The 26,890-nt window shown below is 30.0% G+C and overlaps 1 protein-coding gene across 1 annotated transcript in view; it reads right to left on the bottom strand.

The window, feature by feature from the left end:
- Positions 1-26,890, bottom strand: part of LOC111641544 (FERM, ARHGEF and pleckstrin domain-containing protein 2-like) — a 78,388-nt gene that overhangs the window by 14,635 nt on the left and 36,863 nt on the right. Inside the window, exons 6-8 of the mRNA XM_023387721.1 lie at positions 12,578-12,774; positions 8,332-8,424; positions 1,372-1,505 (exon numbers count right to left, since the gene is read on the bottom strand). Coding sequence (XP_023243489.1) covers positions 1,372-1,505; positions 8,332-8,424; positions 12,578-12,774 — 424 coding nt within the window. The remainder of the gene's footprint in view (positions 1-1,371; positions 1,506-8,331; positions 8,425-12,577; positions 12,775-26,890) is intronic.

The following is a 26,890-nucleotide window of genomic DNA, read 5'->3' as shown; positions in this document are numbered from 1 at the left end:
TCTGGCATAATTTGACTTCTTACGGTTTTCCAATTCATTCAAAAACTCAATTATCAAGCTTCACCAAAAATTCACCCAGCCTTAATTTTAAATTTCAAATAAAATTTAATCCATCTTTTAAAAGATATATGATTTTTAAAAATGGATTAAATGTAGTTATACTAAAATATTTATTTAAGTATTAGCATTATAAAAATGCCTTCTCAAAAATCAACCATAAAATGTTTTAAGATCTAAATGTATTGGATAATTTATAAATAAAATACAATAAAAATAAACCATAAAAAACTATTTCTCAGGTGATTTTGAGTAAATTTTTCAGCCTTGAGGAATCAAATCAAGTTTAAATCAATTCAACAATATTGTTTTATTTTTATTTTTCTCAGTTGAACATAATATTGCAATCAACAAATCCAATCTATACTCTCATAATTTCTAACACTGCTATCTTTCCTTTAATTCATTTCAGAGCATACTTTAGAATACTTCTCTCTCTCCCTCTCTCTTCCATTATAGGCAAATAAAAAATTATATTGATCTATCTTCATTATATATTTCTAAACATACTTTATAGCAGTGTTTCTCAACGGGGGCAATATCGCCCCCATGTGGGCGTTTTTCCATGTTGAGGGGGCAATTTGTAACAATTTATATTTTAGGGGGGCGAAAAACAATTTTCTGGGCATTATAGTAAAACATTATATTAAGAATAATTAGATATTTTTTCATTATATCTTACGATAATTAAACAAATAACATTATATTAGTCAATAGTCTATTCAATGCAGTACGAATTTGGTGTTAGCCTTGGCCCTCAGCATTGGAATTTTGAAGTGAAGGGGGAGACGATTTGTTAGAGGTTGAGAAACACTGCTTTATAGTAATTTATTATGTCAAATATATAATATAATATTTTAATTAGAACTGAGAAACTATTATTTTAAACTAGTTTAAAAATTAAATTTAAAAATACTGATGTTTTGCTAATAAGGAAAACTATATTGTCAATAAGTCAACAATGTTTGAAATTTTAGAAGCAATTTATGAAATTATATAATTTAAATATTCAAAGCTATCATTTAGTTAATTTTTTTTATTATAAATATTTTGAATTTTACTGTTACAAATTTTATTATTATTTATAATTAAAGTTCATATTAGTAATGCATACTTAGCTAAATTTTTTCCAAAACAAGTTATCCAAAATTTTCCTGCAGTTTATATGCATGAAAATATGATATTTATAATTATTTAATAATTTACATTGTAATATATAATATAATATAATAAACATTATATTGGAAAATAAATTAATTTTCTATATAATACATTACTATAAATGATTTTATTAATTTAGATTTCAAAACTAACCAAACTAATACAAACTCCTCCAGATGTCGTAACAAATAGCAATGTATTTCATATAAGCTATCTATTAGGGAAAGTAATAATTCCAGCACATCTTTTGGCAAATTTTTTTCTCTACTAACATCTTCTCTAAACCACTATAAAAGAAAAAATATCATAAAAATATTAGAAAGATAATTTAAATAATTATATATACTAAAATCAGTTAATATTTAACATATATTGAAGCCAATGGCTTAAGAAAAATACATTTTTTTAAAGTTTTATTTAATCCATAGCAACAAAAAACGTTTTCAAATTGAAAAGAAAATATTATGTTTGTTAGTAACACTAATGAAAAGGTTTAATGTGAAAATAACAAAAATGATAAAAAGACAGCAAGAAAAGAAGAAAAAGATACTTTAACATGTTCGTTATAGATGATAAAAACTTTCAGACACTGGAAATTAGATTGATTCAGACATGATAAATTGGTAATTCTAAGATAAACGACTTCCAACCACTTAACACTGCGTTGAATAATAACAATCCACAAAAAACCTTTTTTTACGAGTGTTATGTCACTAGTAAATTCCACAAGTACTTTCGACCTCCACCGAGGTCTGCTTCAGGTGGTGACTGGCCGTGATCACATCCGCCACCTGGAGGCCTGGGAGATTCATAAAGCTATCAGGGGGGGGCAACTGCATCAATTACAAGGATGGGGAAACGCTTGCACAGGCGTGGAAGTACTTGTTCAAGGAATTCGAACAGTGTCGGTCAGAGGAGTGAAACCCAATGCGCACATTTATTTATTTACATCGTTGGCAACATCGTCACGACAGACGGGTCAAAACACGGCCAGTCACCACCTGAAGCAGACCTCGATGGAGGTCGAAAGTACTTGTGGAATTTAATAGTGACATAACACCCGTAAAAAAAGGTTTTTCGTGGATTGTTATTGGTAATTCTATATCAGATCTAAGCAGATCTGACAAACAAAAAAATCATTGCCCTCTTTAACTTGATCATGTAAATTCCACTTTCTTCGATGTAGTTCTTTGTCAGATCAGAGAAGCTGCATGATAAATGCTAAACTCTTAATATCAATTATTAATACCATACTTTCTCTCAAAATGCACTATCAATGTCACAATGGCTATGCCTGTAACTATGAATCTGTGTGTTTTCTCTCTGATATGCTTTGCTGGTGCTTGTGACAGTTATCAACTTGACAGAAACAGCTTCAACAAGACTTTTTATTACTTCATGTGGAAAATCATGGTTATCAGCTGAATAGTCAATTAACCTAATTTCTTGATTTCTGTGCATGAGATAGGAGGAGTGGATAACCACTCATTTTAGACATGACTGAAAGGTTGCTAGTTTGTACATTATCAAGTCATAAGAATATCAATGAATCAGTTCTTTTAACCATGCAGTATCAGCAAAAGTAGAACTGTATAAAAGTTACTTCTCACCTGGTACTGGTCCAATTTACTTAATATAAACACACATAAAAACCTTTACTTGACCAGTAAAAATATATTTAATGTATAATGTAGAACTGTATCAATATGGAAAGGAAGGAGCTTACTTGATCTATTTTTAGGTTAATGTTAACTGTGTTGTTATTAATGTCATTTACAAAATTTTTTATTGAGCAATTGTTTCTTCATATAACAAGCAAGTAATCTATATACCTGCAGGTTAGTTTAATATCATATCTCTGTTTGTATACAAGTATTGGCTATAAATAATCTATCACAATTTCTGCTAAATTTCCAGACACAGGAAAGTCCATTCCTACTCCTACTTTGTCTATAATATGTCCCATTCCGTGTGAACTATGAATTAGACAGGATGATATCCAAAAAATCTGTGACAATCTTGTATTTATCAATTGTTAAGTGCTTTTTGTTGCATATTAAACACCTAGTAGGGCTATGAATGCTTCTATTCTAATTGATGGATAAAAATTAACATAGTCTATCAAAGTAATAAGGTTCATCCAGATCTACCTTAACCTTTGATAAAGCTTTGATTACATCTAGAGTATTGCTGATAGTGTAATGAGATTAAATATCCAAAATAGTGAAGAAGCCAACCATTACTTAGGAAAGGCACTTGCCTTTCCTAAGTAATGGTTGGAATGGAAGTTTTCTCCAAAACTGCTACAAAACCAACAATATTGTGTTTTTGCAGAAAAACTGTTAGGTTTAAAGCTCTTATTTGAACAGAAATATGATAATTAAATCACACCTCTGTAAGAACTTTCTGGATATGTCACTGAAACAAATTTTCTCCATATTAACTGTGAAGACAACAAATCTTGTCATGACATGAAGACCTTCAGTTTTCTTTGCTGAGATATCAGGATAAGATGTTATTAATCATTATTAGCTAAGCTAAAACATCTTAAGCTAAGAGATGGAGCCTAACACCTCACTCTAGTGCCAAATTCATTTCTAATTTATAATTTATATCTTAAGCTAAACAACTTAAGCATATCTTAGGCAAAGATCAGTTTAGAGATGTTTATTGGAAGACTAATGAATGTGTAAATATCAAATTAGTCAGAGTAGGAATGAAATAATCTATCAGAACGTTTGTCTTTTGCATCTGCCCAACACATAAGCAAGAACAAGAAAATTCATCACATTTTATCGTGTCACGAAGACATTTTGATGTGATAAAATACTTTTTATCATATCAAAAGGATTTTATAGCTATTTTTTTTATGTTGTGTTAAAATTATTGCAGATTATATGCAGCAACCTATGACCTGCAACATGAAAGCTGAAAGATTTTTATGATATTGTGAGATCCGCGAGTGAGTCAAAGACGCACAATCGAAAATAGATAAAATAAAATACAATAATTTTATTAGCTCGCTTGTTATGATACAGGTTTCTAAGGACACCAACAATGCTACACCCACCGAATAATCCACATCATTAATTATTCGACCACCGCACAATATGGTCTCCCTACAAAGAGTGCGCATGCGTAGTCCTTTGTCCGACTGATTATACAACTACTTAAGATTATATTAATTAAAACTAGATTCCTATTACTACTTACAACTATTGAATAGAGAAGGCTATTAGAAACTTGAGAGAATGAAAGTAAGGGATAGGAAAGAGGGTACCCAAAACTTGATGTATCCTGCTTGTGTGGGCTTGTGGATGAGATTTCTCATTGGGTTGGGGACTGATTAGCTCCCTTTTTGTCACTCTTTAAGATATTAGTCCGAAGGTCGATGCGTCCTGTTCCTCACAATTAATTTCCTTTTCTTTCTCCGTTCCAAAGTTCTCGTCTTGACCATACGATGCTAAATGTACTGGGGAGACTTCCTCTCACTCTCTCTCCTTCGGGTTCCCTCTCCGGAGTGACTGCTGTTTGCCCCTCCCCTCAGAGCTGCATTTCTTTCGTTGCTTCTCAGTTTAGTCCACCCACATACCAAAGCCAAGGGTAAAACGAGAACATTCCAGGAAGGGTAGACAAATAGGACAGACAGAGGGGAAGCGGAAAATATACAAGATAAAATAACAAAATTATATACAAAATATATGATTTAAATATGGCATGTAGCCACAATATAATCCATGGATTACAGGCAGGATATTATGATACTTCCATATTTTCTAAATTTACATTTTTCTGATAATTATCTAATTTAAAAAGGAGTTTTAAAAACTATCAAATTATCTGTTCATATTAAATATAAACAGATAATTTGATAATTTTAATCTACACAACATTTCAACCAATAAATTGCTAGGTTGAGGAAACAAAAAGATCTATTTGAAAAGAAACATTTTTAGACCTATTTGTAATATAATGTAAAAGAATTTCATATCTAAATTATATATTCTTTATTCATTAATCTTTTTTGAATTTCCAACTTCTATGTTCTAAAATCTCAATTTAAATTGTTCTAATCACAATTATTAATTTTTAATTTTTTGTTCTATATAAAATTCTAAATGTAAACTCTAAACATAAAATTCCTAACTCAACTGTGAGTATATTTTGTATTCTCATTTGTTCTGAGTTCTGTATGAGAAGCAAATAGGTCTAAAAACATTTCTTTTCAAATACAGTCGAACCCCCCTATAACACGGGTTCCTATAGTTTGGATTCCTATATCATGGCGAAAAAATTGCGACAGTATTCATACAAACATGCTAAAAAAACTCGTATAATTCGGTAAAACATCATTGCTGACTCGTGTTGTGACAGGATTGGTTGAATCTAGACCAATAGCGGATATTGTACAAACTGTTGAGTTTAAACGAGCAGCGGACCTACTAAAAACCATTTATTATTTAACATAAAAATTATAATTATATTAATGATGTCTCCAAACTTCAGCAAATTTTTTGCAAAAAAAATAATTTATCAGGAAGCATTCGATGACAAGCTCCATGACGAAAACAAACTTAAGCAATAGCGTAGTCGAACGGTGCACGCTCAGTAAGTAATCTTACAATTTTTTGTTTATAGCATAGTTTATATGGATTATTCCCAAAAAATTATTTTGGAAATGTTGATTCGAATTAGTCTAGAATCGATTAATTTTATGGAAGAAACCTTTCAAACAGCCGTAGTCCGTAAACTGCATACATGTCGGGCTGTGATTGGCTGGACTCTTAGAAAATGGATTCATAAAAACTGGAACATATCTACCATGTTGTGGGGGGGGTCGACTGTAGATCTTTTTGTCTCCTCAACTTAGAAGTTTATTGCTTAAATTTCAAGCACAGTGCCAAACAAATTATAGACAATTTCTTTTATACAGCATTTTTCAAACTGAATTAATTCATTATTATTTCTTTAAATTTTAAAACTTATTTCTTAAAATTTTAACACAGTATTGAACCTTAAATCAATCCTGGGAATGTTTTAAGAATATTTTATGTGCAGGTTAATAATATAAATTTCTTAAGTAAATAAGTTTTCTTCTTCATATTGTCTAGCTTTATAGTATATCGGGTCTAGCAATGTTATTTACAGTCCTATATTTTTATTGACAAGACTATGTCTTGTTTATAAAATCATACTGCCGTTTTATGTTACCAGCATAGAGATATGAAGGAGTACATGTCACGAGTTGATATTTGGCACAGAGTATTAGATGCCCAAATCATTTGCGCATAAAAAAATCCAGACTTGCAAGTAGTCAGGGGACTGAGAACCGAGTCAAAATAAAATACAAAATAGCGACCTTCTTCTACAAACAGGCACCTCACCCCACCGAAGTTAGGTGCGGGAGAGTACCACCCACAGTCATTCTAAGAAGTGAACTCTGACCTTAGAACTGAACATGTAGTTTCTTCTATGTTAAATAAAATTTGTAATCTAATTTTGTAAATTTGGGAGTGCTTCAAATATGATGTTAAAATGGTTTTATGTCATTACAAGTGGCTTTTTTTTAACATTATCTAGTATAGTAAAATCGTAGGACCGATAAAAATTTGACGTTATATTAGGGTTGTCATTACATTCAATAACGTTAATCGGGTTAAACTGTATATTGTTTATGCAAAATAAAAAAATAATTTCGGACGTTAGAATAGCCATGATTATTTTTTTCAAAAACAGGAAATTTTCGTTGTGCATCGACAAAAATTCAACTCAAATCGACACACAATGGAGAGAAATTTTGAAATTCGATAGGTTAATTTCATCGAAAATGCATTGTGGCCTGTGAAGTTTGAACGATCGCACCCAAAAGCAGTGATACCAAAAAAGATTGGAGAATGAGTACAAGACCCGCCTTGAGTGTCAAAGTGATTCCACTTAGTAGTGAGTCTCCGAGACATAGTCTTGTCCCAAATACGGTTTTGCCGTTTTACTTATTTTCAGACAAAATATTTTTTAAAGACTATCTCTGTGTATGATTTAAAAAGAACTCATATTTTTGAAGATTTAATACTGAAATAGTCTTGAAAAATGTTTTATCTGAAAATAAAAAGCATAGGACTCCTTATCTTGTTAGTGTTTGGTTTGTTTAAGTTTTTCATAAAAAACGCAAACCTATGGATCTTATAAATAAAATTCCAGCATAGTTTAATTTAGATAAAATACAAACACTTTCAATCTACATAGGAAATCTTCTTCAGGCTAATATGTTCCAAAATGGAATGTGAAGACATGTCAGTACATGAAGTTGGTATGGAGTCTTCGCATTCCATTTTGGAACACATTAACCTGAAGATGATCTCCTATGTAGATCAAAAGCATTTATATTTTATCTGCATTAAACTATGCTGGAATTTCATTTATAAGGTTCATAGGTTTGCATTTTTTATGACACTTTATTCCAGTCTTACAGTGTTTAAACCAGTGTTTCTCAAAGTGGGCAATAACGTCCCCTTGTGGGCGATGAGTAGATCTAGGGGGCGCTGGAGGCAGGGTATTGAATGATGACCAAAAGCAAAATTGGGGTCACTAAAAGGAAACATTGCATTTAATGGTTTCCAGATGTTGAGAACAATGTAAGGTAAGGGCACAAAGTGTGAGATTCATAGAAAAGTTTTCCTAAGAATATTTCCAATCCTTTCTCACACAAGAGAAAATGTGTTAGGGGGCATTGGGTATAACTTTATGGAACAAAGGGGGCAGTGGATCAAAAAAGTTTGGGAGTCACTGGTTTAAACTATGTTAAAGTTTTATTTATGGCCTATTTAAAAAGTCTTTCATAGTTTTCTTCTTCATATTTGTACTGTAATACATGGATATATTTATCATATATCCTTATCAATAACAAACTTCAGCTAGATATTTTGCTCTTTTAAAATCAGGCAAGTATAAAAATAACAAAAATTATTTGAAGAATATAAAATTATTGCTAGGGAATTATTCTGTAAATTTATGAATTAAAAATTATATTTAAAGTAAGAAAGTTTCTTTTTTCTATATTAATACTGTTTTTCAATGATTATTTACTATTATATTTAATCAAAACTCTTTACTTACTACATTGACAATTTCCAAATCTTTTTTATATGTCCTTTCAGTCATTAATAATTCTTTTGCAATATGAAAGGGTTTATTCATAGCTAAGTTTTTCTGAAATATTAATAAATACATATAATGAAGATTTATTTTATTCTAATTAAATATTCAATTAAAAATGTATTTATTTTTACTTAAAGCTGCTAAATATGCAAACAAAAAATATAAAAATTCATAATGTAATTATGTCTGTCTTATAATCACATAATGCAAAATAATATTTTTGCAATATACAAATCACCTTCTGTTACAATAAAAATAAATTGTACAATATCATGCACTTTAATGGACATTATAAAAATATTATTTTTAACATAATAAAATATCATAAAAACAAAATCATCTTTTATGAAACAAGTTCAAAAATTTTTGTTGAAAAAAATTATAAAACTGGCTTTACATCTTGAATGCTAAAGATTTAGTAAACTTTAAAAACTGATGTTCACATTTTTTACAAAACAATTCTTCAATTAAAAAAAATATACTAACTTGCAACAGATCTTTCCTGTAGGTTACTGTTAGGTAGCATACAGGAAAGATCTACTGTTTGTGCCTACAACTCCAAGAAAGTCAGGTTTGAATCTTGATTAAATCGTCAGAAAATTTTCATTGTAGTGCCTGGGTGTATCTGTGATCTATAGAAGTCATCTTTTAACTATATACAGTATATCCACCAGAATGGTGTCATGGACAAACTCTCTCCATTCATTGAAAGGAAGGCATATTTTATGATTTTATTACTTCTAATGTGGGAAAAAAGACAGAATTGAACTAGTGTCATAAAAAACATGTTTTTTTTTTACTTTCTGTGTGCAATTTTTTTTGGTGGATGCTGGTGGAATGAAAACTGAGCTTGTTGTAATGAAAAACAGTGTTGAGATGTAAGATATAGGAAAAGGGAAGTTCTTAAACTTTCCTTTTTTCTATATCTTACATCTCAACTTCTTTTTTCTATTTCTTAGTTGAAGAAATGGAAGACAACATTAGTTACAATTGCTTATTTATTTTTTCTCTCTCTTTGATTATCCCTTTAGGAAGCCAGAAAATGAATGTGTTAATAAATATTTTATAAATAAATTATAAATTTTAATTATTTATAAAATTTATACTGTATTTTCACAGATTATCTGGAATATTGGCCTATCTGGGAAAGATGATAAAATCAGATACTTTTGTTTGGTAAAAACCAGCATGCTGGTTTATCCTGGGGGAATGCCAGCATGCCAGTTTAAGTGAGGTTGTACATCCCTCTCTAAAAAGTGTGTGAAAAAAAATGAACAAGTTTTTATTCTAAATCTGTGAAACTGTCAGCATTACATTAAAAATTTCAATTATATGTTTAATTTCTGCATTTTGTCTTCTTTCTAATGAAAGAAAATACTCATGGAATGCCAAAACTGCTTTCCTTATGTTTATTTTATTGTGATTTGATCCAAAAATGCAAAAAATAGACATCATATCTCAGAAATTGGATGTAAATTATATCAACTCATACAGATTAACATTTGCTTTGTGTGAAATTTGAGACAAAGGTATTATTTTTAAGGTCAAGTAGGTTGTCAGTGCAGCTCATACTGACTAACTACTACCACTACCACTAACTATTACTACTAATGTTAATATACCATTAATAGTTTTATTCTCCTATAAAGAAAAATGTTCTTCCTGATTTTAAGTCAATCAAATTATATTATTATTATTTTATTGTATTGGAAAGAATGTTTTCTTTAACATTTATTTAAAAACTAGTTTTATTAGATCTGATTAATTTTATTTTTTAGTTGCATTTTAACTGGAATGCTGGTAACTTCACGGTTTCTGGCATGCTGGTCTCCTCCAATTATATGGCATACTGGTCAATCCAGTATTTAAAATTAGGATTTCATTTTATGCAATATAATTTCATATCTTTAATCAATTAAATGTTGTAAGCTAGCTTGTTGAAAGGCTGTATTTATAATAAATTCAAAAAATTTGAAAGTTAAAAAATACTAAACTTAAATGCATCAAAAATATATATTTAACTAATTCCCAAATATTTTTTTCTTCTCTTTTTTTCCCCAATATAACATAGGCTCATAAGAAAAGCTAAAAAGCTATTATTATAGAATATATTGAACTATTAAACGGTTTCTAAAGTTTAACATGTATTTAAAAATTTAGTGACTAAATATACAGTTCTTATTCCAATAATTTAATTTTAATATAACATAGCCAATCAATGACATTACATTTAATTGAGTATAACGTTATAATAAATCATGTGTATACTATTTTTTCTTCTTACATGGTGAAATTTCTTAATTGTTGTCATTAAAAACACCCAGTCCACCATTCCAGAATCCAACTACTCTTCATTCCCAATACTATTATAAAAGCTAGCAAATATTAACTTAACAAATTAACCAGAGACGTTCTTCCTTGTGTGAGAGCAAGAGAAAGTCGGGAAGACTTTCCAGTAAAACATGGTGCAATAAAGATGTGTTAACTAACTTAGTCTTTCCTTTATTTAAGTTACTTGTTCATAAACACTAAAAAATGATGTCAATTAAAAACAAATTTAAAAATTGCCATTATGTTGCATGCATGATGTCTTCACAAATTGCTTTTACCAATAATAAAATTTTCTTTGGTAGGAGAAAATGAGGAAAACTATTGGGAACAATGGAAAGACTTCCTATTATTCGACTGCTTCTGGAGTGTCCAGTGATGCCAAGAAAAATACCTCATTGCTTTTGCTAGGAGATGAGGTAAAAAAACTTTTAAAATTCTTCAAAGTTATGGATTTAAATTCATTATCTCATGAAAAGCTTCTCTGAAAGTTTAAGAAAAAATTTGATGTAAAGTGGAATTATATGCTTGAGTGTCACACTTTCAAAGGTATTAAGCAGAGAGCATAGATGATTTTTTTAATTCATTTACAGTTCCAGTTCCTAGCTTGTAATTGGGGGGGAACTAAGTAGACAGTTATCCTGGACTAAATTGTTGAGCCTTGTGCAAGTAACAAACTGTAGACTATTTTTAAAACAATACAATCTCCATCTTCAACTCTGGTTATCTACAGAGAGAAATGAAGAAAGTTCCATATGATATGCAAAACACAAATGGAGGAAGAAAAGATGCCACCTCTAAAAAGGAAAGAACATCACCAGTCCAGAAATGATGTTAGAGAAGAAGACAAAGAGCATGCTAGCATTACTAAAAAGAAAGTCAGTAATTTTAAACTTTATCCTGTAGTGATAAAACTTTTTATAAAGTAACAATTCAGTTCCCCACAGAAAGACTATTCAGTATCGCAGAACTAATTAAAACGTCAAGGTACAACAGATTGTGAGATATTGTGTTTACAAAATATTTGCTTAAGAAAAATGGAGTTTATTTTTAAAAAATAGATTGACTTAATGGCAAAAATTAAAACATTGTTTCCTGGTGTATTTTTTAATAAGCTTAATAAAAAAATTTTTGAAAAGGTTTTTTAATCTGTGGACTACTACTACTACTACTACATTAGTTAACTATTAGGCTAATCATAATAGATAATACAGATTAATAATTAATTAACCTGTATCAGGAAGCACAGCCATTTTGACCCCAGACAGNATTTATACCCTTTAATTTTCTTTACCACTGAGGCGCCCCCTAGGACTTAGCGCCTGGAGCGGCTGCTCCGTTCGCCCTATGGTAGGGCCGGCTCTGGTTCATCACCTTAAAGCAAGGAATGTCTGTATGGTGCTCTTTGGTTTTGTGAACCAAACAAAAATGCTACTCTCTTCTAGAAAAAATTATTAGAAGAGACATTAAAAGGAAAATAATGAATTGGCTAAACTTGTAGTAAAGGAGAACTTTCGACCACAATTGGAAACAAAAATTCTATTTTCTCCTAGAATTTTTGAAACAAATTTTAAACCTCCCACTAAAAAGATACCAATGTTTGTTTTCCACTTCTGTGAAACCAACACATACAAATCAAAGCTTTTTATTTTAAATGTTAAAAACTGTTTTTCTGAATACATCTTAGCTAGTGTGTATGAGTCATTTGTTTATTGTTTGCAATTATGTATCCACATCTGCAGAAGACATTTTGAGCAGTACTTGTAAATTATTCTGTTTGATTTTGTAAAATACAAAATGTTACTCAAAGTAAATTTAGTCTCAATTAAAATTATACAAATTCTATTAATATTCACATAAGTATTAAAAAATTTACCTTAAAACTACCATGTAATGAATGTAAATAATGAAGTGTTAAAGCACTTGATTCACTATGAAAACTTCCAAATGATGATGTTATAAAGTGGGAATTCTCATCACTAATAAAACCATGAATAGAATTGTCAGTACTGTCATCTTGATGATCGGCTTCACTATAATAAATTTCACTTCCTGGTGTTTTACAAGGGCTTTCTGTGAAAATATTTTTAATAATCATTATTCATTTTTTTCTGATTTTTATAATAAATCTTCACAATAAACTTAAAATAAAGTTAAAATTAATTTTTTAAGTTCTATGAACTTCAAACATATACAAGTATTTATTATTATTATTATGTTGTAAATAAGATATTCAAATAAGTGTAACATTAATTCAGCTTCTGTATTATTGGTGTATGTGTTCACATCTAGAAACTTCTTAACAATGTGACGTGTTCAATATTATGTATGTCATATATAAGTTTTAATAAGGTTTAACATTTCTAGAGTATGTTATGTGTATATGTATATATAAACATCACTAAACACGATGTACTAATAATAAACAAAACAATTGCTGTAATTAATTGGGTTATTTTTTGCTTAAAAAACTGAATAATCAGATATTTGAAATTTCTGATAATTATAATTTATTTTTTGACAAAGTAAGGTTAAAAACTAGTTTTCTGATAAGATAAAGTGCAAATCTTGCAACTGTTGAAGAATAATCTGCTATATCACAACTTAAAACTCTAAATCTACTACATATTTGGAAAAGATTATTAAATCTATAACTGGTCTTCCATTATTTGTAACCTCTTCATAGACTGCATATCGTAACAAGGATATACTACTCAAAAACCTTATAACAAGCAGCCAAATTTATTATCAATTTCAAACGTTTTCAGTCATCTTTAATGACCTTTATCAAGAACAAGCAAAAATCGAATGCAGACTCTTCATTCAATTTTCAGCATTTGATTTTCGCTCGTTCTTGATAAAGGTCATTAAAGATGACTGAAAACGTTTGAAATTGATAATAAATTTGGTTGCAGTTTATAAGATTTTTGAGTAGTATATCCTTATTATTTGTAACACAAGTAAATCCAGATCGACAATCACTCTATATACAATCACTTAATAGATATAGTTATTGTCATAATAGTGAAGTCATGAGTTAGCATTAATAATTCCAGATTTAGTTTATTATGTTTTTTATCTGTAGATTTGCAACTGTTAAATGTTAAATTATTTGGCCCATTATAGCATCTACCTAATAATTGTTCAACTCATATATTAATCTTAGGAGATTTTAATCCAAATGAAGACAGATGTTCCCAATAATCTAGCTGTTTAAATGTATCTTTAAATAGTTCTGAATGATCTGGAAGAATATATACTAACATTATTACGTTTGGTTTTGTGAGTTATACTCGGTTGACACTGGTGGCTGTGTACTATGCCAGACCAGAGTCAAGGCACAGTAACCAAATCAAAACAGAAATTTAAAAAGCATGTCAGTGTGTGTCTGTATTCAGGAATTTCCTAATAATATGACATATATTCAATACAGTGGCCTTCTGTAGCATGATGTATGTGTTTCTATTTAATTGTAATAAGCCCAGGCTTTTGTGTGGTGTGTCTGGTATGACACCTGTAGAGGAGAGAACAACAGGCACAATACGCACTCTATCCATCCTCCACAGATGTCTTATTTCCTGGGCGAGTTCTGTGTACTTGCTAGTTTCTTCAGTGCATGTGTTTTGTACATTGTGAGTGTTTGGAATGGCTATGTCTATAATGTATGTGATTTTATTGTGTTTGTCAATGAGTGTGATATCTGGTCTGTTGTGGTAAATTATTTTATCTGTGATTATGGCTCTGTCGTAGTACATTTTGTGTGTGTTGTTTTCCAATACTGTCTGTGGAATGTATTTGTAGTATGGTTCGTGGATGTCTAATAATTTGCATTTTCTTTGCAAGCTCTTGATGTATCATATTTGCTACTTGAATATTATTATTATTATTAATCTATCTAAGAATTCCAATTCTTTCTTGTTAATTTGTAATAATATTAATATAAAATTATTGGATTTTTTTGAATTTTTTTAATAGTTTTTAGTTCTTTCTTGATTATTATACATAAACCTCCAGAAGGGTATCCAGGTCCTAATGGTTTCTGGATTAGTGTTGAATCTATTATATATTTGTTGCTAATTTCTAAAACCATATTAACTGATTGTGTCATGCATGTTTCAGTCAAACAAAAAATGTCTGATGTATTCAGTTGCATAAACTTTATACCTGTTATTTTATTTTTTAATCCTTGGCCAGTGGCATACCATAGTGGGTTGGCACGCCCCGGGTGGCACATTTTAGGGGGCGGCAAAATTTTACAATAAATAATAATAATATCTTGTAAAAATTTGAAACATCATAATCTATACTTGCATTGCGCCTACGATAGTGCTATCGTCCGGACAGTCCGGGAATCGGCTCGCCGGGTGAACTAGTAACTTTTTCATCCGAGGAATTCCTGCAAAACCTATTGACCTTTTTTTTTTCTTGTACGATTCATTCGCATTCATATACACCACTAATATCCAATAGAACTATTTTAAACAGGTCGCTGCACTACCACTAAATTTTTCATTGCTTGTTCTGTGACAAAACTGAATTTTGGTCTTTTAAATTGAAATACCTAAATAAGGGGGCAAAATTTTCCTCTGGCCCAGGCAGCTGACACCCATGGTACGCCACTGTCCTTGGCAGTTTCAATTGGTTACTATAAAATTTAAATTTCTTGAAGAATTAATGAGATCAACATTCAACTTGGTATCAGTTATGTTAAATTATTAGATTCTATAAAGAAGAGATCAATAAAAGATTATCAGTGTTAACCAGTTGTCTTTATATAAAACCACAAGTAATTTTTATAAAGTTTAGTGTTAAATAATTATCACAAAGTTTAACTTGTAGTAGTTAGAAAGAAAAAGTAGTTATAGAAAGAAAAAAGTGATTTCCTTCTTTCACAAGAATTTTTAGCTTGGTCAGCTGACGTATGCATCATCTATCTGCCATTCACCTAGTTCTTTGTTTTATTTTATTAAAAGCAAAAAACATTTCATTCCTATTTGATCCAACTGCAATGTTAAGCATATAATACAATTTGTTGACTATCTTTAAATTAGGCTAGGTTTAGGTTAGAATTATCAATTTGTTGAATTAGCTATATGGAATACATTCTTAATTTCTTCCAAAGTTAAAGTTTTCAATTCCAAAATATCAAATAAAAACTCAAATACTGCTAATTTAGTATATCTTTAGTTAGATGAGTAATTACATAATATAATTATTATTAATACAAAGCTAAAATTAGCAATATTTGCCAGATATAATAATCACTTTTATAACTACTTAAAAGTGGATTTTTTTTTTGGATGAATAAACCAAAATGTTATGTCCTTCAAATCTGATGTTCACCCAAGTTCAAGAATTATTCAGAAGACGATTAATTCTCAGATATTTTATTTAAATGCATTTCAGATTTTGGAATTCTCGCCAATCCCTCTTCAGTAAAAGTACAATTTGCGACAGAGCATCCACTGATATTTCAAACTGTTCAAAATCAACTACAGTAAAAAGCCAAAATGCATTTAAATAAAATTAATCAAATTAGAATCATCTTCTGAACAGTGGCATGCAGTGACATTTGATGATAGGGAAGCTGCGTTTCTGTAAGAAGCCAACATCCAGGAACAATCAGTCAATTGCACATCAGTGATGGTATAGGGTCCATTCGTATCGTTTATTCGATAAGCCAGTAAAAACCATAGACTTTTCTATATGCATTTTTAATATCACAATTACATTCCGAATCGCTAGCCACGATATAAGGACTACAATTAAAAATAAAATAATAAAAACTTGGTGAAATGTGTGGTGGATGTACCAGTACATACCTGGTACAAAATATTCTTCAATTGTATGAATATACTTTTAAAGAAAATTATAATTAAATATAGCTTTGTAAAAAAACGTACATAAAAATATAAAATATTCTTTACTTTTTAAATCTTAAAACAATGCACTTAGTCAAATAGCTCCCTACAAATGGCTAATGGATGGAATCGAAGACGGTTGCAGAGTGTGCATACACGCAGACTGCCAAATCCCAAGGGTGCCAATATCGGTCAATGTCAAATACCTCTTTTGTCGCATCACTAGCATATCTCAAAAGACTTGACAGGGCTGTTGTAGATTTTAAACATTTCTCACCATAGCTGTAAAAATCTAAATATGTTAAACATAATAGTCATTTGTTTTCTAACTAATTTGTTTTAGGACCAGAGTCCATGGAAATTTCCAAAATTTACAACTTTTCAGTCACATTCATTGAATTGGAAAAATTTCTGTCTTTATTACATTAATAATACGAAGAAATAAGTTTCCACCGTACTCGACTAGAGATGGTTTGATTAAGCTTTTGTTTAAGTAAAATTTTGGCTCTTTCATCAGGGTTTCGTTTATGTCCCCAATTCCCTAATCGCTTAATTATTTAACTACTACTTAAGTAGAAATAAGTCGAAACCAGTTACTTTGTACTCGAATATTTGTAGTCTCAGGAAAAAGTGGAAAGACAAATTTTTATGAAAACAAATACATAAATCGTAAATTAAAAAAAAATAAATTCTAGAGCTTTTTCTGTACCTCGTACATCTCTCTCATTCATTAAATTTAGTTGTAAATGATGCTGTCAAAGTAACGGTTAATTTTTTAACATTATACAAGAATTGTACATGTTTTTTCTTCATCCCCTTAAAGATGGGACATATGAAATTGTAATATCACTGGTTTAACATTGAAATCCGTGAGTAATATAAGATGGGCAAGCAGAATAAAAATATCAAATATTTTAATAGATTTTTTTTAACTATCATACAGAATCTATACAGAACTATCATAAAAACATACCAGTAAATTCTTATCAGTTGGGTAAGTTATAAATCTACTCGTGATTCACGTAATCGGACGAGGGTGGCCAAATATCTAGCAGGCAGGTGGCTAACAGCCCAGAACCGGTCCTGGATAGAATTTGATGTGGTATATGTTTAGCATTCATCCAAGGTCCAAGGCTTCCACCAGCTAAACCAGGTAAGGTTGGTGCTCTGTAAAGCGCATTGCGCGAATCTGGCTTTTTGGATGCTGACAATACAGCACTTCCACTCTGCCACTAATATTCGAATATACAATAGTAATCTTTTTTTTCACGTGTAGTAGAGAAATTTGTAACAAGATACATAATGTGGTTATAATAAAATATTGTGCAATTATTTTCATATAATTAAAATTAATATGTATTTATTTTTTAGAAAATACAAGGGAAGTGGCGCATCCACCACTTCCAATGACAGCACGCCACTGCTTCTGAATAATTCTTAATTAAACTTGGGTGAGCATTGGATTTGAAGGACATAACATTTCGGTTTATTCGTCCAAAAAAAAATCTCTTTTAAGTGGTTATAAAAGTGAATATCTATTATTATTACTATTTATAAAAACATCAATTTTAAATTGCATTACTTCTTTTTCAATTTTCAAACTTCTATTTCCATCTTGTTACTTTCATTTACTATCTGTAGTTTATTTTTAAATTCCTTAATATCATTTTTTGTTGTATTCAATTCATTTCTAATTGAAGACATTTGATTAATTAGCTTATTATTACATGAAATAATTAAGTCAGTTATTTTAGACTACAGGTCAGCAGTTGAAATGTATTTTCTTCTGTAGATAAATCTTGTGAGAATTTAAATTAATTGGCTCACCTACTGAAGTAGGAGAGCCAATTAATCAAGTGTTCTTCTGTATGTTCAGTTACCAATTTTGACTCCAAATTTGAAGCAGCTTCCTTCTAAGTTTATACAGTATATTGTATTGAGTACATGATTTATATTCAATTTGTTTCCAAGAGAAAGAATAGAAAAGATATAAAATCATTACATTTCTTATTAGGCTGCAATTTAAAATTTGTAGACTTACAAATTCCCACTGTCATCTGTCCGCCTTTCCTTAATCTTGAGAACGGAGTTAGATAAATGAAATTCAAGACCAGATATGAAAAGCTTAGGAGTATGAGACCTCAATTAACTATATATGAACTTCTGATGCAAACCAGAAGTCACATTATTTCAATTGAACAGTGCTAATTAGAGGTGAAAAGCATATATTTTAAATTAAATTAATTAAAAATATAATTAAAAATTGTGGCCCGGCATTGTAATGACGTCACAATAAGCAATTGCTCATTTTCACTAGAAATTATCAAAATTACAGTTACTTTAAAATATGAAATCTTTTGCCTGCACTTGTTTTCAACATATGTTTCTGAGAAATATTAATTTGTTTTTTGCTTTTTTCTGTTTGTATAAGATTACTTTCTGACAATGAAGTCATGCAATATATGTTAGATTAACATTTATTTTAAAGTAACAAAACAAATTGCATTGATATCAAAGGGATGCTGCAGCACCATAATCACTCCATTAGATATGTTATATATTTTGTCTACATGGACTTAGCCTATTAATAGGATGTATTACACTGGTGTTTTGGCTTTAGCAATCAAGGAAAAAATCTTATTCAGGGAAACAAACAGTCTTTATTGATCACCTTATATTGTACAGGTATAATAAATGAACAAAGACTGTTTGTAATATGGCCTATTATAGGCTAAGTCCTCGTAGACAAAATATATAAATAGAAAGTAAGGACATAGAGGCATATAAATTAACTCCCTTAGATAAATTCCTAATGTGAACAGAGAATGTTGCCAGATCTAGCAATTTACTGCCAAATTTCAAGCCAATTGATAATATGAAAACAGTTTTTTCAATTTGCTGATTTTTTATGCCTACAATAAACTTCTTATAAACTCCAGAACTACATTATATTAATAAATACAATTGAAGAAAAATATAAAAATAGATATAAAATTTTGCAGCAGTTGGCAACACAGTGCTTGACACTGATTCCCAACCTATGTGACATCAGACCACAGCTAACCTCACTCTTCTCGTCAACATGCTTTTTCTTGGTCATGACTTCACCTCATACCTCAAACATTGTCTCAAGGTTGACATATAGTTGTAAATATTGTATATAAACATGGAAATAAACACTTGGCAACTGCCTGGGAAACATATTGTCCTGTATGAATTGTTTATCCAGCACAACAACAACACTATGTGTGGATACGATCAGATTGATTGGCATACTAGATTAATCTCAAAAAGAGACACACCATAGTAGGCACCTCAATTTCTTTAAAACACAACAGGATCATATAAAAACATACTGATACTAACTTTATTTAAGATCAAGTGCTGCAAAATAATGCAAAATGTTAAAAATATAATTGGAAAATGAATTTGTTGGTAAAGCATCAACAAATCTTTAATCTTTTTCCAATTATATTTATTACTATTACTATTTATTACCTTTTCAGATGTATGTACAATAGGCCTACATATCAATATTCTGAAAATTTAAGTACTTTGGAGGAACAAAGAAGCAGAGAGTACTTATTTTTGTTAAAGCTAAATCTATACCTTTTAACTTGAAAGTTAAAATGTTTTTAGCTAAATCTAGCCGATAGTTATTATTGTTCACCTCATTTTTATGCAATAGTAAATAAAAATTCTATTTGATTTAAAAAACAATTTTTTACTTGTCCATAATTTTTTGATGCAAGTTGGATGAATAAATCCAACCCAGATCTATGTAAAAGATCAAGAATAAGGAGAAAAAAATTACCACCAACAATCAAAGAGGAAAAACTTAATGGAAATAAAATAATCATAAGAGACGATTATTTTATGGATAAGCAAAAATACTCATATGATATCAATCTGGAGAAAGTGTTTCAATTGAGTGGTGTTTAAATAGGATCTGATTATCAATTCGAAATGGTAGATAAATAGAAGGACAAAAGTGTTAGTCATATGATTGTTACAATCATGAAAATAGGATTTTAAAGAATATATTTAAACTACATTCATTCCTTATGATAACAACTATTGAATGTTCTGTTTGACAAGTAATCTATAATAAGTACCATGATATTATAGTGTATAATAGAGAAAAGCTCTCAGGAGATATAAAATGTTTCTTAAATTGTGTTGAGATATCTAGGAGAGCTATAAGTCGAGTAATTTTGTGAGATATAATTTAATAACAATATATTCTGATATTAAGGGTTTTGTTCTTATATATACTGTATATCTATGATATAAGATTATATGAAGACAACTTAAAATATTGTTTAAAAAATTTTTCAGTTTCCCATCATAGACAAAAGCTGTGATTGGTAAGATTAATACAACCTCCGTACATAGGTTAAGAGCAACAATGATAAGTTTATATAATAATTTTCCATATAGTTATAAATTGTATTTATTAATGATTTCTGTAATCTGTCTAAAAGATTCTTGTAATTGACTATGATAGACAAAGTTATATATTTAAGTCTCTAGCACTCAAAAATGTATGCTAATGGTTTTTGGCAAGATGTAGATTATATTGGAATTAATGTATTATATTACAAACCAACTAAGGTTGGATACCCTTTTGTAACCCGCTTTGTAACAGGTTTACACCTTATACAATAAACTTCACTTACTCAGATTGTAAAACATAGATTATCCAGCTGAAGGAAACCTTAAAGTTTTTTCTTACTTTATTCAAAGTGGAGGTAAATAAACTCCAAATTTTAAGTTTTGTTCTCACTTCATTTATCTATTTTTGGATTGTGCCAGCTTTATCAGCTTGTAACTTGGACAAAGTTATCATTAATTAGTTAATCCTGGCCTTATCTGATTCACAGGCTTTATCCATAACATATATATGTGTTATGTTCACTATTTGATTAATTCAGGTATGTCCTCTTATGCATAAATGTTTGGAATTATGAATAAATTATCTAATATTTTAGAATATTAGANGAAATCCGACGAGAGCGCACTACATGACCTCACTCATACGCCGATTGCCAACGACTGACGCTTCCTGCAGGCGGGAAAAAATTCAGGGCTGTGCATGACTGTCCCCTCCACAACTCCACCGAAGAAGGCCTCTCTCGCATCATTGGTTTACGCGGAAAATAAAAAGGTCCGATACTTTTTGAACAGACCTTGTATAACCATAAAACAGTATGGAAATCAGGATAAATTCAAGTGTATCCAAATAAAAAAAAATTTGGATACAGTAGAAGGCAGAAATTCAAAATGAAAGCAAAAATTTAGTAAGTACAGAGTAATCATTGAATAAATTTTTAATTTAAAAAAAAAAAACATTTAAGTATGATTATTTGGCATTTTTTTAAAACTAAAAATTCAAATTAAGTTTAATAATAGTTTCTTTGGTTGTATTTTTTATATTTCTTCTAAATTTCTTTTGTTATTCTATTTCTTATTTTATATATAATTAAGAGAAGTGTTTTATGTATGATATTGAAAACTTCCTTCATGGTGAAATAATGTTTTAAAGCTGAATTATCTGAAACTAGATAAATGAACAGTAGTTCATTCTCATACTTGAATTATATGAAACCATTTTAAATTTTGATATTTGACTGGAGTTTTTCTGTAGTTTTTTGCACTGCAATTTTCAAAATTGCAGACCTATAGACTTCCACTGTTATTCATCTGTCCATCCATTCTTCCTTAATCTTCAGAATGGAGTTAGATAGATAAAAATGTCAAATGACAGTGAATTAATGGAGAAAGTTTTTCTTGTACTAAAAAATACTTGACCAATTAATGTAATATTGCTAACTTGATTGACAAACTGAACTTGGTGCATGACCTTGGCTTTGAAGGGGACAATGGTTGCTTGCATTGCAATCATTCTCACCTTCTCCACTCACAATAAATACTCACTTTTTAAAGATCTTTAGAACTGTTCCTAAATTTAATACCTGTCTCAATGTCTCAATTATGTTTCCCTGCATTATTATAGTAGTTTGGAACACCAATTTTAGAAATGTTCTATGATTCTATAACTAATGTGTTATAAATTTTCTAATTTAACAACAATGATTATAATGATTAATGATGACTACAATTTAAATTATTTATGTAAATAATAGACCCGATATGTATACATTTTTATGAACTGAAGACGGTAAAAAAAATTCAATTTGAATGTGAAAGTAAAATTGTGCTTCACAATTTTACTTTCACATTCACAAAACTTGGCATCATTTACCTTTATCATTCACAAAACTTGGCATCATAGTTGAACAAGTATCAACCAGACTGCTTTTTAAGGTTATCAAACTTAATCTTTATTTTAAAAATCCTATTTGGCTCATTTTCAGGCAAAAACATTTTAAAAATTGCACCCATCATATATAATAATATGATGGCTTCAATTTTGTCTACTTGCTTCAGTAGTATGTAGGCATAATAATAATATAATGATTACATCTATAATTTTAGAAGAATTTTAATGCAAAAAAACTGTTTAGTTTTATTTCTATTTTCAAGAATTTTGGAATAGAAAAAAGCACTAAATTTTTAACTCCATATGCTGGAGATGAAATACATAACCAAAGAGGTTACAATCATTCTTAATGCATTTTAAAACTTCCTCCTATAAATCAAACTTCTTAAATGCTGATTATTGTTACTTTGACTTTCTTAAAACTACATAATTTAGACAATTCGTTTTAGAAAAAAATTAACAGTTCATTTATTTGTCTAAATATATTTTAACATTTTTGGCTTATACAGGGTGACAATAACCCGTACAAGTTTTTTGCATTGTAAATTTATTAAAGATATGAAAATTAGCAAAACAACAGCAGATAGCAATGACAATACTTTACGTATTAATCAGATATTCAGTCGGTTTCAAAGTGGCCTCCTTTTGCTTTGATGCAGAGCCCCAAACGCATTTCTAAATTCTCGGCGATGGGCCACAGCTCTTCTGGAGACAGTTTGTTCCACTCCCGGCCCAAGGATTGCTTCAGCGACTCCAAACTTTTGTGATGCTTAGCGCAGACCCTAGCCTCCAAAATGTCACACACTGTAGTCCATCAGGTTCAGATCCAGTGAGTACAATGGCCATTCTGCAGACGAGATTAAATCAGGAAAATGAGCCTTGCACCACTCCTGAGTCTTCTTCGCCCTGTGTGCTGGCACTGAGTTCTGCTGAAACTCCAAAATGCTGCTGAGCCCACAGAAGTACCACAGCCTCAAGAATGTCACGGCAGTACACGTTTTGATTGATTTTGGCCCCTTGATCGACAAAAACAAGGGGTGTCTTGCCACTTGCACAAATTTCAGCCCAAACATTGGATTTTTGCGATGTTCGATGACGACTGAGCATCAGGAAGCCTCTGCAGACCAGTTCCTATCATTTTGATGGTTGTGCACCTGTTGTATGGAGAAAAGCTTCCTGTCTGTGAAGAGAATGCGCTCCCATTGTTGACCTGCGGCCCGACACTTGAGTTGACGGCATCTTTGGAGTCGCATGCACTTGTTTTCATCAATGAGGAGCTGAAACTTTTGGAACTTGTAGGGCTTGAGTCCGAGTTCCTTTTTCACCATTTACCGCATCAATTCGTGACTGATTGAATTTTTCTCCATGAGAAAAATTGAGCAATTTTTCTCATGGAGATCTTCGCATGTCAGTCAACTCGCTTTTTGATGATCTTGAGGTTCATAGACGTGTTGATGGTGTGCTTTCTTCCATGTCCGGGATGGTCACCATCATAGCCAAGCTTCTTGAATCGCTGAACTGCATCCGAGACTGTCATTTTGGGAACACCGAGCAAACAAACAATTTCACATTGATGCTTTCCTTGCCAGAATAGCTCCAAAATTGCACAACGTTTGTTCGACATTCTTAAAAAAATAAAGAACTAACCCTTATTACACCAAAAGCACATCTACATGGGCAGGAAACCACAGAGAATTAAACGACAGTATGTAAATTGGTGACAGTAAAAAAGTTCAGATGCAGCATTGCTACAAACTTTGTACGGGTTAATTATTGTCACCCTTTATTTACCATATATTATAGTATTTAGATGCATAAGATGCACCCTATTTCAGCACAGAATATTTAAGAAAAAGTATTTAGTGTATGTAAGCTATCCTATGCCTTTGACAGTCAGCCTCAATTTTTTTTACTGTACTCTTGTTTAAAAAAGTATTAATAATAATGTNATGTTTAAACAATAAATATTTCTAATCTTTCAAATATTTAATCTATAATTGAATGCAGTTTAACTGTAAAACAATCCTAAGTTAAAAAACTTATACTATAAACTTATATTTGATATTGCAGATAATTCAAACTCAACTAATTTGACTAAGTTATATGTTTCTAATCCAATAATCATGCTTAGTAAATCATTTTCTAAAATATTCCAACTCTATAATAGTAAAAATCAAAGAAAATATTGAGTATCTAAAACTTAGAACAAACAATGATTATAATATTGCATATTATGTGTACACAGTATTTATCTCTTATGTGAAATAAAATGAAATCCTTATCATTAACTACACTAAATTTCATTTCTATCTTAAAATATTTATGTCTGTCTAACAGAATTTGCTGCATGATTTCATAAAGTAATAAAATAATGAGTATTTTAACTAATTAACTCTTTTAAAGATTTAAAAAACCACTTGATAGACTGGAATACAATTTAAGGCTTTTGGATTGAAGTGTTAACTCTTTCTATATATCAATTAAAACAGATACAGTTAAAAAGTTATCAATACAAATACATTAAATAAATCTAAATACTTTGAATGAGAAACTTCTATTAACTTAGTATTTTGCATTTTGCACCCATTTTTAAAGCCACATTCTGGTTTAGTTAATTTTTCCACAGATATATAATAAGAAAATTTCCATCACTATGATTTTATATTTAATTTAAAAACAAAATTTAAGAAATGAAAATAATAATAATTAACAAAATTATATGGGGAATTGGGGAATTCCTTAGTCTATGAGAAATTGCAACCTCACATATAAGATAGAGTGAATTTTTGAGTCTGTTTTTAGAAGATTTAAACATTATGTTATATTCAAACATAAAACTGATTAATAGTAATAATAATTCCAAAGAAACTTAATATTTACTTTTTTAGTATTAAATTTTTTAGAATTTAATAAATCTAATCACACTATTACTAACATACATGATAGGAATATATTAGCTATACCCAGTAAAATGGGCATTAAATATTAAAAAGATAATGATGATAATTAAAAATCTGCTGATTTGTTTATTGTAGTTAAAAATGAATGAAAAATAATAATGTAGTGCTTATTCAATTTAAAGTAATGATTCAAAGATGACAACAATTTTATTATTTAAAAATTTAAAGCTATCTATAATTTTTAAACTAACCATATGCACTTGGCCAAAATAAAAAATATTTATATTATTTACACTTTAATATATAATTATTCAATAAAAAGTGTTACAATTTATTTAATTTAGAACTCTAATGCAAATCAAACATTTTAAAAATGGTTAGACAAATAATTTTTTAATTTTATTTTAGAATGAAAATGTACAGAATGTTCATAAAGTCTATGTCAATTTTTAGAAATTTATTGCATAAACACAATGAGAGCTACTGACAGCATGCATATGTCATAACATAGGCAGACTCACAAAGTTTCTCTCTATTCATTACTTGCATCATTGGGCCATTCTTTTCTGCTGAATCGACAGTGACAGCCACCACATATCTGGATATACTAGAGGAGTTTGCTGCACTGCAGTTTCAAGACCTGCATCCTGTTGTAATTTTCCAGCAGGATAGCCACTACCACATTTGCATTTTCCTGGACCATTTCCCAATCACTGAATAGGTTGGGACAATCCCATCCACTGGCCTAACACTTGCCTGACATAACCCTTCTAGATATCTTTCTGTAGTGCTATGTTAAGAACAGAGTATACACCACATGCATGAAAGATCTGTATATGTTGAAGCAGTGAATCAGGGAAATCACTGCAAGTGCGACACCAGGCATGTTGATGAACATATGGCAGGAAACTGAGTATCACCTAGATGTGCTGCAGACAATGAAAGTTATACATATGGAGGTGTACTAATATGTTGACTAAAACTCTTTATTTACATATTTTTTAATGTAGAAACTTAGTATTAATCATTAAAATAGTAGATTTATAGTCCAATTATTTAAGGCAATTGTTTGGTTTTGTATTGATATATATATAGGACTTTGGGATGTTTGATATATCTATTGTACAACTTATAATTGAATAGTT

Source organism: Centruroides sculpturatus, unplaced genomic scaffold, assembly GCF_000671375.1.
Source record: "Centruroides sculpturatus isolate CEXI.00-Female unplaced genomic scaffold, Cexi_2.0 scaffold151, whole genome shotgun sequence".
Classification (NCBI taxonomy): Eukaryota; Metazoa; Arthropoda; class Arachnida; order Scorpiones; family Buthidae; genus Centruroides; species Centruroides sculpturatus.
Note: the sequence above shows the minus strand (reverse complement) of the source record. Positions and strands in the feature narration are given on the sequence as shown.